The sequence below is a fragment of the Procambarus clarkii genome, chromosome 13 (genome assembly GCF_040958095.1).
Source record: "Procambarus clarkii isolate CNS0578487 chromosome 13, FALCON_Pclarkii_2.0, whole genome shotgun sequence".
Lineage (NCBI taxonomy): Eukaryota > Metazoa > Arthropoda > Malacostraca > Decapoda > Cambaridae > Procambarus > Procambarus clarkii.
In genome coordinates this window covers 5,804,181-5,818,220 of record NC_091162.1, presented here as the reverse complement: position 1 = coordinate 5,818,220, position 14,040 = coordinate 5,804,181, and the positions used below count along the sequence as shown (strand labels likewise).

At 40.9% G+C, this 14,040-nt stretch overlaps 1 protein-coding gene across 1 annotated transcript in view; it reads left to right on the top strand.

Moving 5' to 3' along the window:
* LOC138364543 (uncharacterized) overlaps positions 1-14,040 on the top strand; it is a 251,928-nt gene that overhangs the window by 211,822 nt on the left and 26,066 nt on the right. Inside the window, exon 9 of the mRNA XM_069324198.1 lies at positions 9,577-9,854. Coding sequence (XP_069180299.1) covers positions 9,577-9,854 — 278 coding nt within the window. The remainder of the gene's footprint in view (positions 1-9,576; positions 9,855-14,040) is intronic.

Here is a 14,040-nt window from a genome sequence, read left to right as displayed (position 1 = left end):
AGATCACGTGGAAGCCTCAAACTAAAGGTAATTAAGCCAGGTCTTCAATGTTCCATGTACAGTTTTCTCTGATATAGCTTGTCATATATAGGTATCTGGCTTCACAGCTAGCGCACTTTTGACAGGTCAAGACGAGGAAGCAAGATTTGTGCACCAGTTACTGGGTGATATGGAAGCTACCTCAAAGAGGATAATTTGGTGTCTACACCCTAGTTATACCTGGTGGACTAGCCTGCTGTACTAGCCTGCTGTAAGGAACCTCTTCAATGTTTAATAATGTGTAGTTAATACTGTAGTTTGATTGGCTGCATATATATAATTTAATAACCCCCCCTAATGTGTAGAGGATCGATTTGTGAGATTGAGATTATTGCAGAAATACAGTCCACTTAACATTATACAAATTGCTATCGAAGTATATAAATTAACGTAAATATAAATTCATATAAATTAAATAAATATAAATCTCACAGGTCGGTTCCCACATTATTTGGTCCTTCGAACCGGATGACGGATTATTTGGTCCTTTGAACCCACATTTGGTCATCTTAGTACCGGATGAACCAGTTAACCAGTGGATTCATTAAATATACTAGTGCAGTGTTATTTAAACAAAGCCAGTCAAGTCGGCGGCGTTGACTCGTGCGAGTTCACGAGCCCCGCTCAGTTTAGTTAAGCGGTTTCATGTACACCCACAGATTTGGTGGAGTGTTATTTTGTGAAATGACAGCGCTAATATTGAAGCCAGCCAAATTAGTGACTGTGTCTTCGCGATTGTTCACGGATTTCGTGGTGTTACATTTCGCGAGAGATTATCTACGAATTTTGTGGAGTTTATTTCGCGAGGTCACTAATAATATTTAATACTTCTAGATAATATTAGAAGTTTCATAGAGGCTAATTAAGAGGCTATTATCAATAATTGTGTATATTATTTCTCCAAAATAGAGAATTATTTAATATATATTGCACTAGTGATCACAGTATAATATTTACTAATTGCCAACCCACAACAGGGTAGGATATTAACCATTGACTAGTTGAACTATTATTGCTCATCCTAGTCCCATTATTACCATAGTCAGTTGTACTATATTGAATAACCTAACACCATTAATGAATGGTCCAGACCCTATTTTGGGTGTAATTTTTATCAACTCGAGTTGAGTTGTGTATATATAATAATTTACTTATGATCATTACACCTTTGAGTGATTAATTAGTGTCTCTACCATCCTAGGGTGATATAGAAGAGCTAACCTAAAGGTACTTCCAGTGACACTGGTTTATCACTCAAATCATTAGTGTGTATGATTGTATATATATAATGTGTATTAATTTTAAGTGCTAACCTCTAGTAGAGGTAGGATTATTGCCTAGTGAGTGCAGAATTTACCCTAGGCTACCATCAGTGCTTGTTCAGTATTATGAGCAGCCCAAGTAAACTCTCAGAAACCAATAATAGTAAACCACAGAGTACCAAAGGTACTCCAAATCAATCTAGACAATATAATTCAACACCAAAGTGGAACAGTGGCAGTGTGGGCGTATATGCAGTGGGACCCTTCAAGCCTATAGTTACTGTGTCACCCAAGAACATGACACCAAAGGGTACAGGAAGCTATGGAACATGTTTGTTCTGCAATGAGAAACATTCAATGTACCACTGCCCTAATTTTCCTGATAGTGACGCCCGTGTTGAGCGACTCAAAGATTTGCAACATTGCACGAGGTGCCTCAGGAAACATAACATCAAGGATTGTGATACCCAATTACACCCTTGTAATAGGTGTAACAAAGGTCAACACCATGCAGCATTGTGCAGAGACACCAAAACAACGTCTCCAAACCCCAAGGTGGAAGATAGCATTCCCACCACAGTACAGTACTGCAAGGTGCAACAAACAAAGAGTGTCCAATCGGCAAAGTCTAAAGGTAATACGACTTTGCCTACTGCCCAAATTACCATCCTGAATAAGAGGGCCAAGGTCCATACCCGTGGGTTGTTTGACCAAGGATCCCAGAGAACATATATCACTAAAAAGTTGGCAGATGAATTACAATTAAGGCCTGTAGCCCAGATGTCATTCAACATCTCAGGGTTTGTAACAGATGCAGGACCTCAAGTCTACCAGGTGGTACAACCATCAGTACGCTTAGGCAGGTACGTCTGTCGAGTACAAGCCATTGTGGTGGACAAAATACCAGTAGACCTACAAGTTCGAGGTCTGAGAGCAACAGCCAAATTCCTGAGAAATAGAGGAATAAAATTGGCAGATAATATTAAGTCTGATCACCTCACTGACTTCGGTCTCCTTGTAGGGACAGACTATTGTCATCGATTCATCGGTAGCCCTACTAAATATCAGGGTATAACCATGTTAAACTCTGCAGGAGGTAAATTACTCTCAGGCCCAGTATCAAACCTGAGGAGACCTATGCCTGCAGATAAACAATACCAATAGAAATCTAAATTTGTCAGCTGATTATATTTCTCCAGTAGCATTATACTAAGGAGATTACAGCTGACTATACCAACAGAGGTTGATGTTAGTATCATCATTTGAAGCTGAAGATGAGTTCATGAGGCCTCAGTGGCAAATCAGTGAACAGTAGCCTAAAACAGCTACAAGTCACTGCGACCAATGTCACTGATCCCACTGCAGTCTCAGAACCATACTTTACTTTAATGATGAGCTATTCAATCTTCTGAATCAATTAACTAAATTAAACCCCAATAAATCTGATGACTGATTTGATACATTTATTATTTAATTAAGATGTATTCCACGGGCCTCAGTGTTTATATATCAGTGACCAGTTACCTGAACAAACTTCAAGTTATATCTAATGTCACTGATCTCACTGCAGTCCCTGAATCATACTTGACTGTAGTACTTGATCACATCCAGTCTTCTGGGTTAAATAATATGTAATAAGGCTTGAATATTAGCCTTTCAAGAGTTGACAGGGAAATGAAATCGCATTAGACTTCTAACCCCTGCAACTCTAGTACGGGACATCCGTCCTGTACGAACAAACACACAAATGTGTGATTACTAACTACTAACATCAAATTAATCAAATAATTCAAGGGAGGAGTATCGGTGTTCGTCTGTTCTAAATAGGACTTCGACCCGTGAGCAGCCCCCTGGGGAATTATGTCGGAAAATCCGACACCATTTAATATCATACAGATAATAGCTGTGTTGTATAAACAAGTTAACCATAGAAAACGTAACTTGTAGTGGAATTACCGTCTAAAGAAAACGGGATATCATCACCACATACTATTATAAACCACCACCTATTATGGTGGGAATTATTCTTAAATACATTAGTCTTTGGACTTTACCATCATAAAAACATCTTATATAAATTAACTTAATTATCAATATTAAAGTAGAGTAAATGTGACCCTTCTATCACTTTCTGAAATGTGGACAATGTAAGCCAGGCGTCAGAGTGAGGAAGGAGGGCAGCCATTGTTTTGTACTAGACCAGAGGCTCACACGGGAGCAAATTCGGCTCCTGTTAATTTTACTTGGACGTAGTGTTATGGAAACCAAAGGTGTACCATTTTCAACACGCTGTCTACAAATTCAAGTTAAGTGTTCTTTCCGAAACCCATGTATCTTCATTTATGGCCATTAATGTCAGGATATAGGGTGACCCGGTTAGATCACGTGGAAGCCTCAAACTAAAGGTAATTAAGCCAGGTCTTCAATGTTCCATGTACAGTTTTCTCTGATATAGCTTGTCATATATAGGTATCTGGCTTCACAGCTAGCGCACTTTTGACAGGTCAAGACGAGGAAGCAAGATTTGTGCACCAGTTACTGGGTGATATGGAAGCTACCTCAAAGAGGATAATTTGGTGTCTACACCCTAGTTATACCTGATGGACTAGCCTGCTGTACTATAAGATAAGGAACCTCTTCAATGTTTAATAATGTGTAGTTAATACTGTAGTTTGATTGGCTGCATATATATAATTTAATAACCCCCCCCCCTAATGTGTAGAGGATCGATTTGTGAGATTGAGATTATTGCAGAAATACAGTCCACTTAACATTATACAAATTGCTATCGAAGTATATAAATTAACGTAAATATAAATTCATATAAATTAAATAAATATAAATCTCACAGGTCGGTTCCCACAACACCGGAGTTCTAGAGGACTGCAATGTATCTGTGTCATAACATCCCAGCAGCAGGCCATGGAGGGGAGTCCAAGACGTTGCAGAGGGCACGTCAAAGGTTCAATTGGCCATCCATGGGTAAAGATATCAAGGTCTATGTAGCCTCTTGTGACAGTTGTCTGAGGTACAAGGCACATAGGTTGGGGGCGGAACCTTTGCGTTGGTGGCCGGATGTGAGTACTCCCTTCGAGAGAGTACACATAGATCTCATTGGGCCGCTACCACAAGCTCATTCAGGGGCGAGGTACATATTTGTAGCAGTGGATGCACTCACACGGTTCACTGTGGTGAGTGCACTCCGTTCTAAGTCGGCAGAGGATGTGACCCAGGCCATGGCGGAAAGTGTGTTAACCAGGTTTGGGGCTCCTCAACAAGTTGTGTCAGACCAAGGGTCAGAGTTTATCAATCAAGTATTTCAAAGCATCGCGAGTGTGTATCAATTCAAACATACTCCAGTGCTGGCATATCGACCATCGGCGAATGGTTTGGTTGAAAGACACAATGCTGAAGTAATCAGTATTCTGCGGCATTTGGCTGCAGATGATGTGCTTGCATGGGATCAGAGTTTGTCGATGGTGGAGTCGGCGCTCAACACGGCGTTCAATAGGTCGGTGGGAGAAACCCCGCATTTTTTGTTGCATGGGTTCGATCCCCGACTTCCGTTCACGACGTTCACAAGCAAGCAACCGCCATGCTATGCGTTAGACATCAAAAGTGTTGTCTGTAGGCGAGCAACCAAGGTATTTCACTTGGTGAAACTACATTTAAGAAAGTCGACAGAGGTAGCAGAGGCATATTATAATGCGCGGAACAAGGTCCAAGCAAAGGTGATCAATGAAGGTGATAGGGTATTCGTGAAGCAGATGCACGCCCAGGCAGAAGGTAAGTTGGCACCCAAGTTTGTGGGGCCATGTCGGGTAATTAGCAAAAAGAATGCAGAAGTTAAGGTTAAGGTGCTAAACACAGGGCATGTGTTCTCCTGTCACCCAGACCGCGTCTATACACTGACCGGTCAGGCAAGTGAGGAGCCATACCCTACGGAGAGTGTGCCAGAGGAGAGCACACCAGCGGCTGAGAACATAGGTAGGGGTACGAGGAGTTGGCAATCAAGGGTGGATAACACAGAACAGCCATCGCAGGACCGGGGACAAGGTCCACTGGCGACGGGGACACATCGCTATCCGACCCGCTCTCGTGGGGTCATGAACACAGAAGGAGCATAGTATGTACTGTAGAGTAGTGCATGGCCATGGTAGTTTTTGTAGAGTGTGGGGTAGTGTGTAGAGTGTGGTGTTGAGTGGTGCATGGGCATGGTAGTTTTGTAGAGTGTGGGGTAGTGTGTAGAGTGTGGTGTTGAGTGGTGCATGGGCATGGTAGTTTTGTAGAGTGTGGGGTAGTGTGTAGAGTGCGGTGTTGAGTGGTGCATGGGCATGGTAGTTTTGTAGACTGTGGGGTAGTGTGTAGAGTGTGGTGTTGAGTGGTGCATGGGCATGGTAGTTTTGTAGAGTGTGGGGTAGTGTGTAGAGTGTGGTGTTGAGTGGTGCATGGGCATGGTAGTTTTGTAGACTGTGGGGTAGCGTGTAGAGTGTTGTGTAGAGTAGCATGTGTAGTGGGTGGTGTAGTGTTGTGGCGTTTGGACGCCTGGTATGGAGTGTGGTGTTGTGGAGTACATAGCGGCACAGGAGGCCAGGTGGTGGTGGGTACGGTGAGTATCGGTGTAATGAGGTCAGGTGCGTCAGGACGCAGAGCCTGGCTGTTGAGAGACGTGGTGTTATAATGAGGTCATCAGTGGTTGGGTTGACCAGAGGTGATGGTGTGTCGGAGTGGGTAAGTCTTATGGATAAGATTATAATGTAGAATTTCAAAATTTCAGGTGTTGGTGGTTGCAGTGGACGAGCTAAGTAGATATACTAATTTCTCATTAATTAAGTTGTTACAGGAATCTCGCTAGAAGCGAGCCAGTGGCAGTATGATGCTTTAGTGACATTAGTTGTGAAATGATTTTAATGTGGTATTTATTGGGATAATGTATGTGTATGTATATACTGTATATTACCTCATCGGCACCATTACTGAGTGTTAGGCTTGAGAAGGTCCCCGGGATCATGTCACAGAGCTTCAGGTAGAATAGAAGGGAAGCCATGAGGCTACACTCAGTAATTCTAGAAAAAAAGGGGGAGGAAGTGAAGCCAACGTGACGTTATAGGCGAAATTCGCCCCCTGACATCAAAGCAGGGATAAGGGCCAGCTGCAATGGTTTTGCAGCTGCGCTCAGGCTATATACGGGGAGAGAGTAAGGAGCCGAGGGGGTTATGTAATAATGGGATCGAGCCAGGGGGCTCCGAGGGAATATTTTGCAGGTACAGCGGTCGGGAAGGTGTGAATACAGGTGGACACACTCTGGGCAGATGGGCCTAGAGTAATGTGCTACAGCTGTGGTGAGCACAGCAAGGAAGGATGACCAGAGAGCTGTGCGGTATCTACAGCGTTCTGGGGTTGGTGCCCTGGAACGAGACGTCAGCACAGACCCGAGGGAACATGACCCTGGGGTATGAATCTCCGTTGCTCTGGAGGCCAGGATCACGTTAGCTCAGAGCAACGATGGGACATTGACAACATTCACCAGGCTGGACAGCCTGGGTTTTGTCTGGGTCATGGAGGATCTATGACCTAGCAACCATGGGACACGAAGACAAGAGAAGTGATGCTGCCAATTGTGGAGGAGGCCAGTGAAACATTGTGTGATCATTGTAAGCCCTTATGTCAACAGTACAGGGCAAGATGTTAAATTATTATTAACTTGTTAATAAGGATGAAGAACCTTAGATATATATGTGTTGTGTATATATTAATGACTAGTGTCATTTCTGTTTAAGTGCCAGCATTCTGGTCCATGTAATTTTATGGTTATGTTTGTATGTAATTATATGTCAGCAGTTTAGGTATATGTGCATTGTTGGAGATGGGAAAAATTATTACAGACTATTTTACCTGTGCTATGATGTGAATATAATGTATATGTTGGAGAAGTGTTGTGAGTCATGTCGGAGAAAATTTTAATTTATTTCATCGTGTGTATGATGAACTTATTGGATGATTTTTTAGTTGTACACATATGATGGGTGCATCCTCCAGGTCCTTGCACTAATGGAACCACTGCAATGATGCATATGGGGACATATGCGTGTTTAAGGAGGGAAGTGGTGTTGTAATACACAAGTTAGTAGGAATTATTAGCTAGAGGATCATTACTACAACACTTAACGAATGATGATTGGAAGTACATATTAAGTAGACAGACTATGGATCACATATCTAAGAAAGGTCAATGGATTAAGACCGAAGCTGTTTAGCCAAATTAATAATTCCTGGAAAGAGGAATTATTCTTCGTCAGGCTTCTAGGATCAAGGTTACCGCACTAGGGATAAGGTTAATCGGATTATACCTTCCTTGAGAGGCGGGGTGAAATGTTTGAGGCCATGGTTGGCTAGAGGCAGTCTGATTGTGGGAGTTGAACCGAGAAGTCCTCTGGATCTCCGTTTGCGGCAGCAGTGAAGTGTAGCAGACAGCTATGCGAGAACCTGATGTGATCTTAGTGACCAAGTTAAGTCTGCAGTATGTGAGTATTGAATGAAAGACTAACCGGGTGTGGAGCGTTGTAGTAATCATTCCGTATTAGGGACTTAGGCGGAAGTTACGAGTGTGGGTGGTGATCGCGGAGGTCAAGTGGTCTATGGGTATTGGAAGTGTATGGACCTAATAGAGTATGTTAATATGTTATTATTTGTCAGAGTCTATTCTTTGTAATTAAATGACAAAACCCGACGGCCTTTAAATAACTTCCATATGTTCATTCATTGTGTTCCAGTACAAACCTAGTGGTACGCCTCAAGGGTCTGGTGTGTGTAGGAGTACACGGTGGTAGTAACGGTTGCTGAGGCAAGGTGTTATGCGTTGTGTAATCGCTGTGTTCGGAATGAACCGAATGGACGAAATTTTTTTTATTGGAGTTAAAATTAACGTAGATATATGACCGAACCTAACCAACCCTACCTAACCTAACCTAACCTATCTTTATAGGTTAGGTTAGGTTAGGTAGCCGAAAAAGTTAGGTTAGGTTAGGAAGTCGAAAAACAATTAATTAATGAAAACTTGGCTTATTAGGCAAATTGGGCCTTGCATAGTAGGCTGAGAAGTGCGTTCTGGCTACTAGGTACGACGTATATATATATATATATATATATATATATATATATATATATATATATATATATATATATGTCGTACCTAGTAGCCAGAACGCACTGCTCAGCCAACTATGCAAGGCCCGATTTGCCTAATAAGCCAAGTTTTCATGAATTAATTGTTTTTCGACTACCTAACCTAACCTAACCTAACTTTTTCGGCTACCTAACCTAACCTAACCTGTAAAGATAGGTTAGGTTAGGTTAGGTAGGGTTGGTTAGGTTCGGTCAGATTAAATTCCAACACAATACCCATTGAATACCCATTGTTGAAAGTTCGTTTTTCACCTCATCAACCTCACCCAAATGTAGATATAAACCTCGATGATGTGTAAGCTCTATTCAGTTTCAGTTGTGTGTTTGTAAACTAAAGTCTTTGAAAATGTAATAAGTTTTACGAAATGCGCTCAAGTGTCGCGTCAGACTAGAAATAAAAATGAATTTTGGAGAAATTGATCTTTGAATTACCATCAACAGTGAAAAGAAACATAAGAAAGATAGAGAAAATTCGTGTTAGAATTATTAATCTTACTTTTTCGGTCATATTTAATAATATATGTCTACAGGAAAGACTGCTACCAAAATATATTAATATATATATTATATTAATATATATAATATATAATATATTAATATATATATATATATATATATATATATATATATATATATATATATATATATATATATATATATATATATATTAGTATATTTTGGTAGCAGTCTTTCCTGTAGACATATATTATTAAATATGACCGAAAAAGTAAGATTAATAGTAAGATTATTAATCTTACTTTTTCGGTCATATTTAATAATATATATATATATATATATATATATATATATATATATATATATATATATATATATATATATATATATATATATATATTTTTCGGTAAAATTAACCCAAAACAAAAATAATAATATTAATATTGTCAATGCAATTAATAACAATCCAATTAATAATAATGTTGACATTAATCATAACCACAGCAAACACAGTAGTAATTGCTCGTCGGGGAAAAAAAACAATTGTTAATAATATTCATGTCATAAATTTTACACTAACAATAATTAAACCCATTTAATAAATTCATATTTATTCATTTATTTTTTTTCTCAGGTTCCAGTATGAAGATTGTGGAGATGGAGGAGGATCCTGGCGGCGGTGGTGGCGGCACTGGAGGCGGCGGTGGTGGCGGCACTGGAGGTGGCGGTGGTGGCGGCGTCGTCAGCGGCATCAGGCTTGGGCGAGGCATGGTTGGCGGGGGTCATGTGGTGGGGGTCGGTGGTGTGGTGGGAGCCAGGACCTCCGTAGACAATGGTTCCTTCAGCTCCTGCAACGGTGACCTTCCGACCACTACCTCCAGAGATTCTCGTCTGGGACCCCGCTGCAAACCGGTGAGTCAGCGCTCTGGCGCGGTAATTTGGTAACAATTGCTGTTAAACAGAATATGTCAGACACTATAACTGGTAAACTGGGTACGTCAAGAACTATAGCCGGTAAACTGGGTACGTCAAGAACTATAGCCGGTAAACTGGGTACGTCAAGAACTATAGCCGGTAAACTGGGTACGTCAAGAACTATAGCCGGTAAACTGGGTACGTCAAGAACTATAGCCGGTAAACTGGGTACATCAAGAACTATAGCCGGTAAACTGGGTAGATCAGGAATAATAGCCGGTAAACTGGGTAAGCCGGATAACTTGAGAGTTAAATTATCCCCAAATTAAAGGGAAGCAATCCTAGCATCACCAATTTAACAGTAATAGGCGTAAAATGGTGACTAAGGCAATAATAGTCTACAAACGATACAGTAGATATATTATCAAAGAAGTTGCACTCTTGTTGAGAAGCAAAATTGTATTATATATATATATATATATATATATATATATATATATATATATATATATATATATATATATATATATATATATATATATATATATATATATATATATATGTCGTACCTAATAGCCAGAACGCACTTCTCAGCCTACTATTCAAGGCCCGATTTGCCTAATAAGCCAAGTTTTCATGAATTAATGTTTTTTCGTCTACCTAACCTACCTAACCTAACCTAACCTAGCTTTTTTGGCTACCTAACCTAACCTTACCTATAAATATAGGTTAGGTTAGGTTAGGTAGGGTTGGTTAGGTTCGGTCATATATCTACGTTAATTTTAACTCCAATAAAAAAAAATTGACCTCATACATAAAGAAAAGGGTAGCTTTAGCATTTCATAAGAAAAAAATTATAGTAAATATATTAATTCAGGAAAACTTGGCTTATTAGGCAAATCGGGCCTTGAATAGTAGGCTGAGAAGTGAGTTCTGGCTACTAGGTACGACATATATATGTATATAACAAACCAATCAGGCCATGGTAACAACCCATTCAGGATTGTTCGCATTTGTGTTCCTCACGTGTGCCCCCAAAGAATGAGGTGATTTGATAAAACACTATGCCCATGATTACCATCAGAGTGCCGGCGGGATGATGGGGAAATAGCCTTGGCTACCATCATCTTTTATCCGATCGTGATGGTCGAGTGGTTAAGGTGTCCTGTACACCAGTGGCATAGTGCTCCTGGCAGTATGGGTTCGAGTCACTTCTGGGATGTGAGTTTTCGGTTGCATATATGCCTGGGGACCATTCAGGCTTGTTTGTATATATATATATATATATATATATATATATATATATATATATATATATATATATATATATATATATATATATATATATATATATATTAGTATATTTTGGTAGCAGTCTTTCCTGTAGACATATATTATTAAATATGACCGAAAAAGTAAGATTAATAATTCTAACACGAATTTTCTCAATCTTTCGTACATTTCTTTTCACTGTTGGTGGTAATTCAAAAATTAATTCTCCAAAATTCATTTTTATTTCTAGTCTGACGCGACACTTGAGCGCGTTTCGTAAAACTTATTACATTTTCAAAGACTTTAGTTTAAACATACACAACTGAATAGAACTTACACATCTCCAATTTGTTTATATCTACATTTGAGTGAGGTGGATGGGGTGAGGTGGTATTTAATAAGGTATTAATTTCATCAACACAAGACAGAACACGAAACAATGGGTATTGAATAGAAGTGATTGTAGAAAGCCTATTGGTCCATATTTCTTGATGCTTCTATATTGGAGCGGAGTCTTGAGGTGGGTAGAATATAGTTGTGCATTAATTGGCTGTTGATTGCTGGTGTTGACTTCTTGATGTGTAGTGCCTCGCAAACGTCAAGCCGCCTGCTATCGCTGTATCTATCGATGATTTCTGTGTTGTTTACTAGGATTTCTCTGGCGATGGTTTGGTTGTGGGAAGAGATTATATGTTCCTTAATGGAGCCCTGTTGCTTATGCATCGGTAAACGCCTAGAAAGAGATGTTGTTGTCTTGCCTATATACTGGGTTTTTTGGAGCTTACAGTCCCCAAGAGGGCATTTGAAGGCATAGACGACGTTGGTCTCTTTTAAAGCGTTCTGTTTTGTGCCTGGAGAGTTTCTCATGAGTAGGCTGGCCGTTTTTCTGGTTTTATAGTAAATCGTCAGTTGTATCCTCTGATTTTTGTCTGTAGGGATAACGTTTCTATTAACAATATCTTTCAGGACCCTTTCCTCTGTTTTATGAGCTGTGGAAAAGAAGTTCCTGTAAAATAGTCTAATAGGGGGTATAGGTGTTGTGTTAGTTGTCTCTTCAGAGGTTGCTTGGCGTTTCACTTTCCTTCTTATGATGTCTTCGACGAAACCATTGGAGAAGCCGTTGTTGACTAGGACCTGCCTTACCCTACAGAGTTCTTCGTCGACTCGCTTCCATTCTGAGCTGTGGCTGAGAGCACGGTCGACATATGCGTTAACAACACTCCTCTTGTACCTATCTGGGCAGTCGCTGTTGGCATTTAGGCACATTCCTATGTTCGTTTCCTTAGTGTAGACTGCAGTGTGGAAACCTCCGCTCTTTTCCATGACTGTTACATCTAGAAAGGGCAGCTTCCCATCCTTTTCCATCTCGTAAGTGAAATGCAGCACGGAACTCTGCTCAAACGCCTCCTTCAGCTCCTGCAGATGTCTGACATCAGGTACCTGTGTAAAAATGTCGTCAACATACCTGCAGTATATGGCCGGTTTCAAGTTCATGTCGACTAAGACTTTTTGCTCGATGGTACCCATGTAGAAGTTTGCAAACAGGACACCTAGGGGAGAACCCATGGCGACCCCATCTACTTGCTTATACATGTGCCCATCCGGGCTCAAGAAGGGTGCCTCTTTAGTACAAGCTTGGAGTAGTTTCCTCAGAATACTTTCTGGCATGTCAAGAGGAGTACAGGCTGGATCACGATACACTCTGTCGGCTATCATTCCGATTGTCTCGTCGACAGGTACGTTGGTAAACAGCGATTCTACGTCCAACGAGGCTCTTATCCCTGTGGCCCGTGTGCCCCGCAGTAAGTCCACAAATTCCTTTGGGGACTTCAGGCTGAAGGCGCAAGGAACATAAGGAGTCAGCAGGCCGTTGAGTCGCTTCGCCAGTCTGTACGTGGGTGTGGGTATCTGGCTAATGATTGGCCGAAGTGGGTTTCCAGGCTTGTGCGTCTTGACATTTCCATACGCATATCCAGGTTTATATTCCCCAATGATCTTTGGCAGGTGGAGTCCGGATTTCTTGGCGTTCACAGTTTCGATCAGTTTGTTGACCTTTGCTTTTAATTCGGCTGTAGTGTCCTTCGTTACCCTTTGGAACTTAGTTTGGTCAGAGAGTATGATGCTCATTTTCGCCAGATATTCGTCTTTTTTAAGAATGACATATATTGGTGACTTGTCACCTCTCCTGACAACTATCTCCTTGTTCTCACGAAGGCTTTTAGCTGCCGCTTTAAGCTCGGGGGACAGTATGGTGCTTCTGTAATTGCCTCGATTCTTTCCTCCTTCCGCAATAAGTTCTGCTTGTAAGGTATCTTTGGTAGTGACCTTCTTTTGTGTCTCGAGGTCGAATATGTCGTCCAACAGATTTTCCAACTCCACTTTCCGGGCCATCTCACTCGGTCTGGACATGACGTGACAGTTTATGCCCAGATTTAGGAGAGTGACTTGGTCCTCAGTGAGGTTAATTCCTGCAAGGTTCAGGAAGCCATCTCTTGGTCGTGGAATTGCCATAGGTCCTCCATATAATGTTGTTTGTTTCTTGATAATCCTTGTTTCAGTGCTGAGGTGATGTTGGTCTGTGAGGATGTCGAGGTGTTGTTCAATGCGGGTACGGATACTATGGTCGATGTTGCTATTTCTCCACTCGTTTGTAGCATGAAGTAGTTGCGTTTTGTTGTCTTTGATTTCATTCTCTGCCTTGTATATCTGATCACGAATCAGATCCTGGCGATATTTTATCGTGAAGGCTTGATTCCTTCTACTACAGAAGCACCATACTGTCCCCCGAGCTTAAAGCGGCAGCTAAAAGCCTTCGTGAGAACAAGGAGATAGTTGTCAGGAGAGGTGACAAGTCGCCAATATATGTCATTATTAAAAAAGACGAATATCTGGCGAAAATGAACATCATACT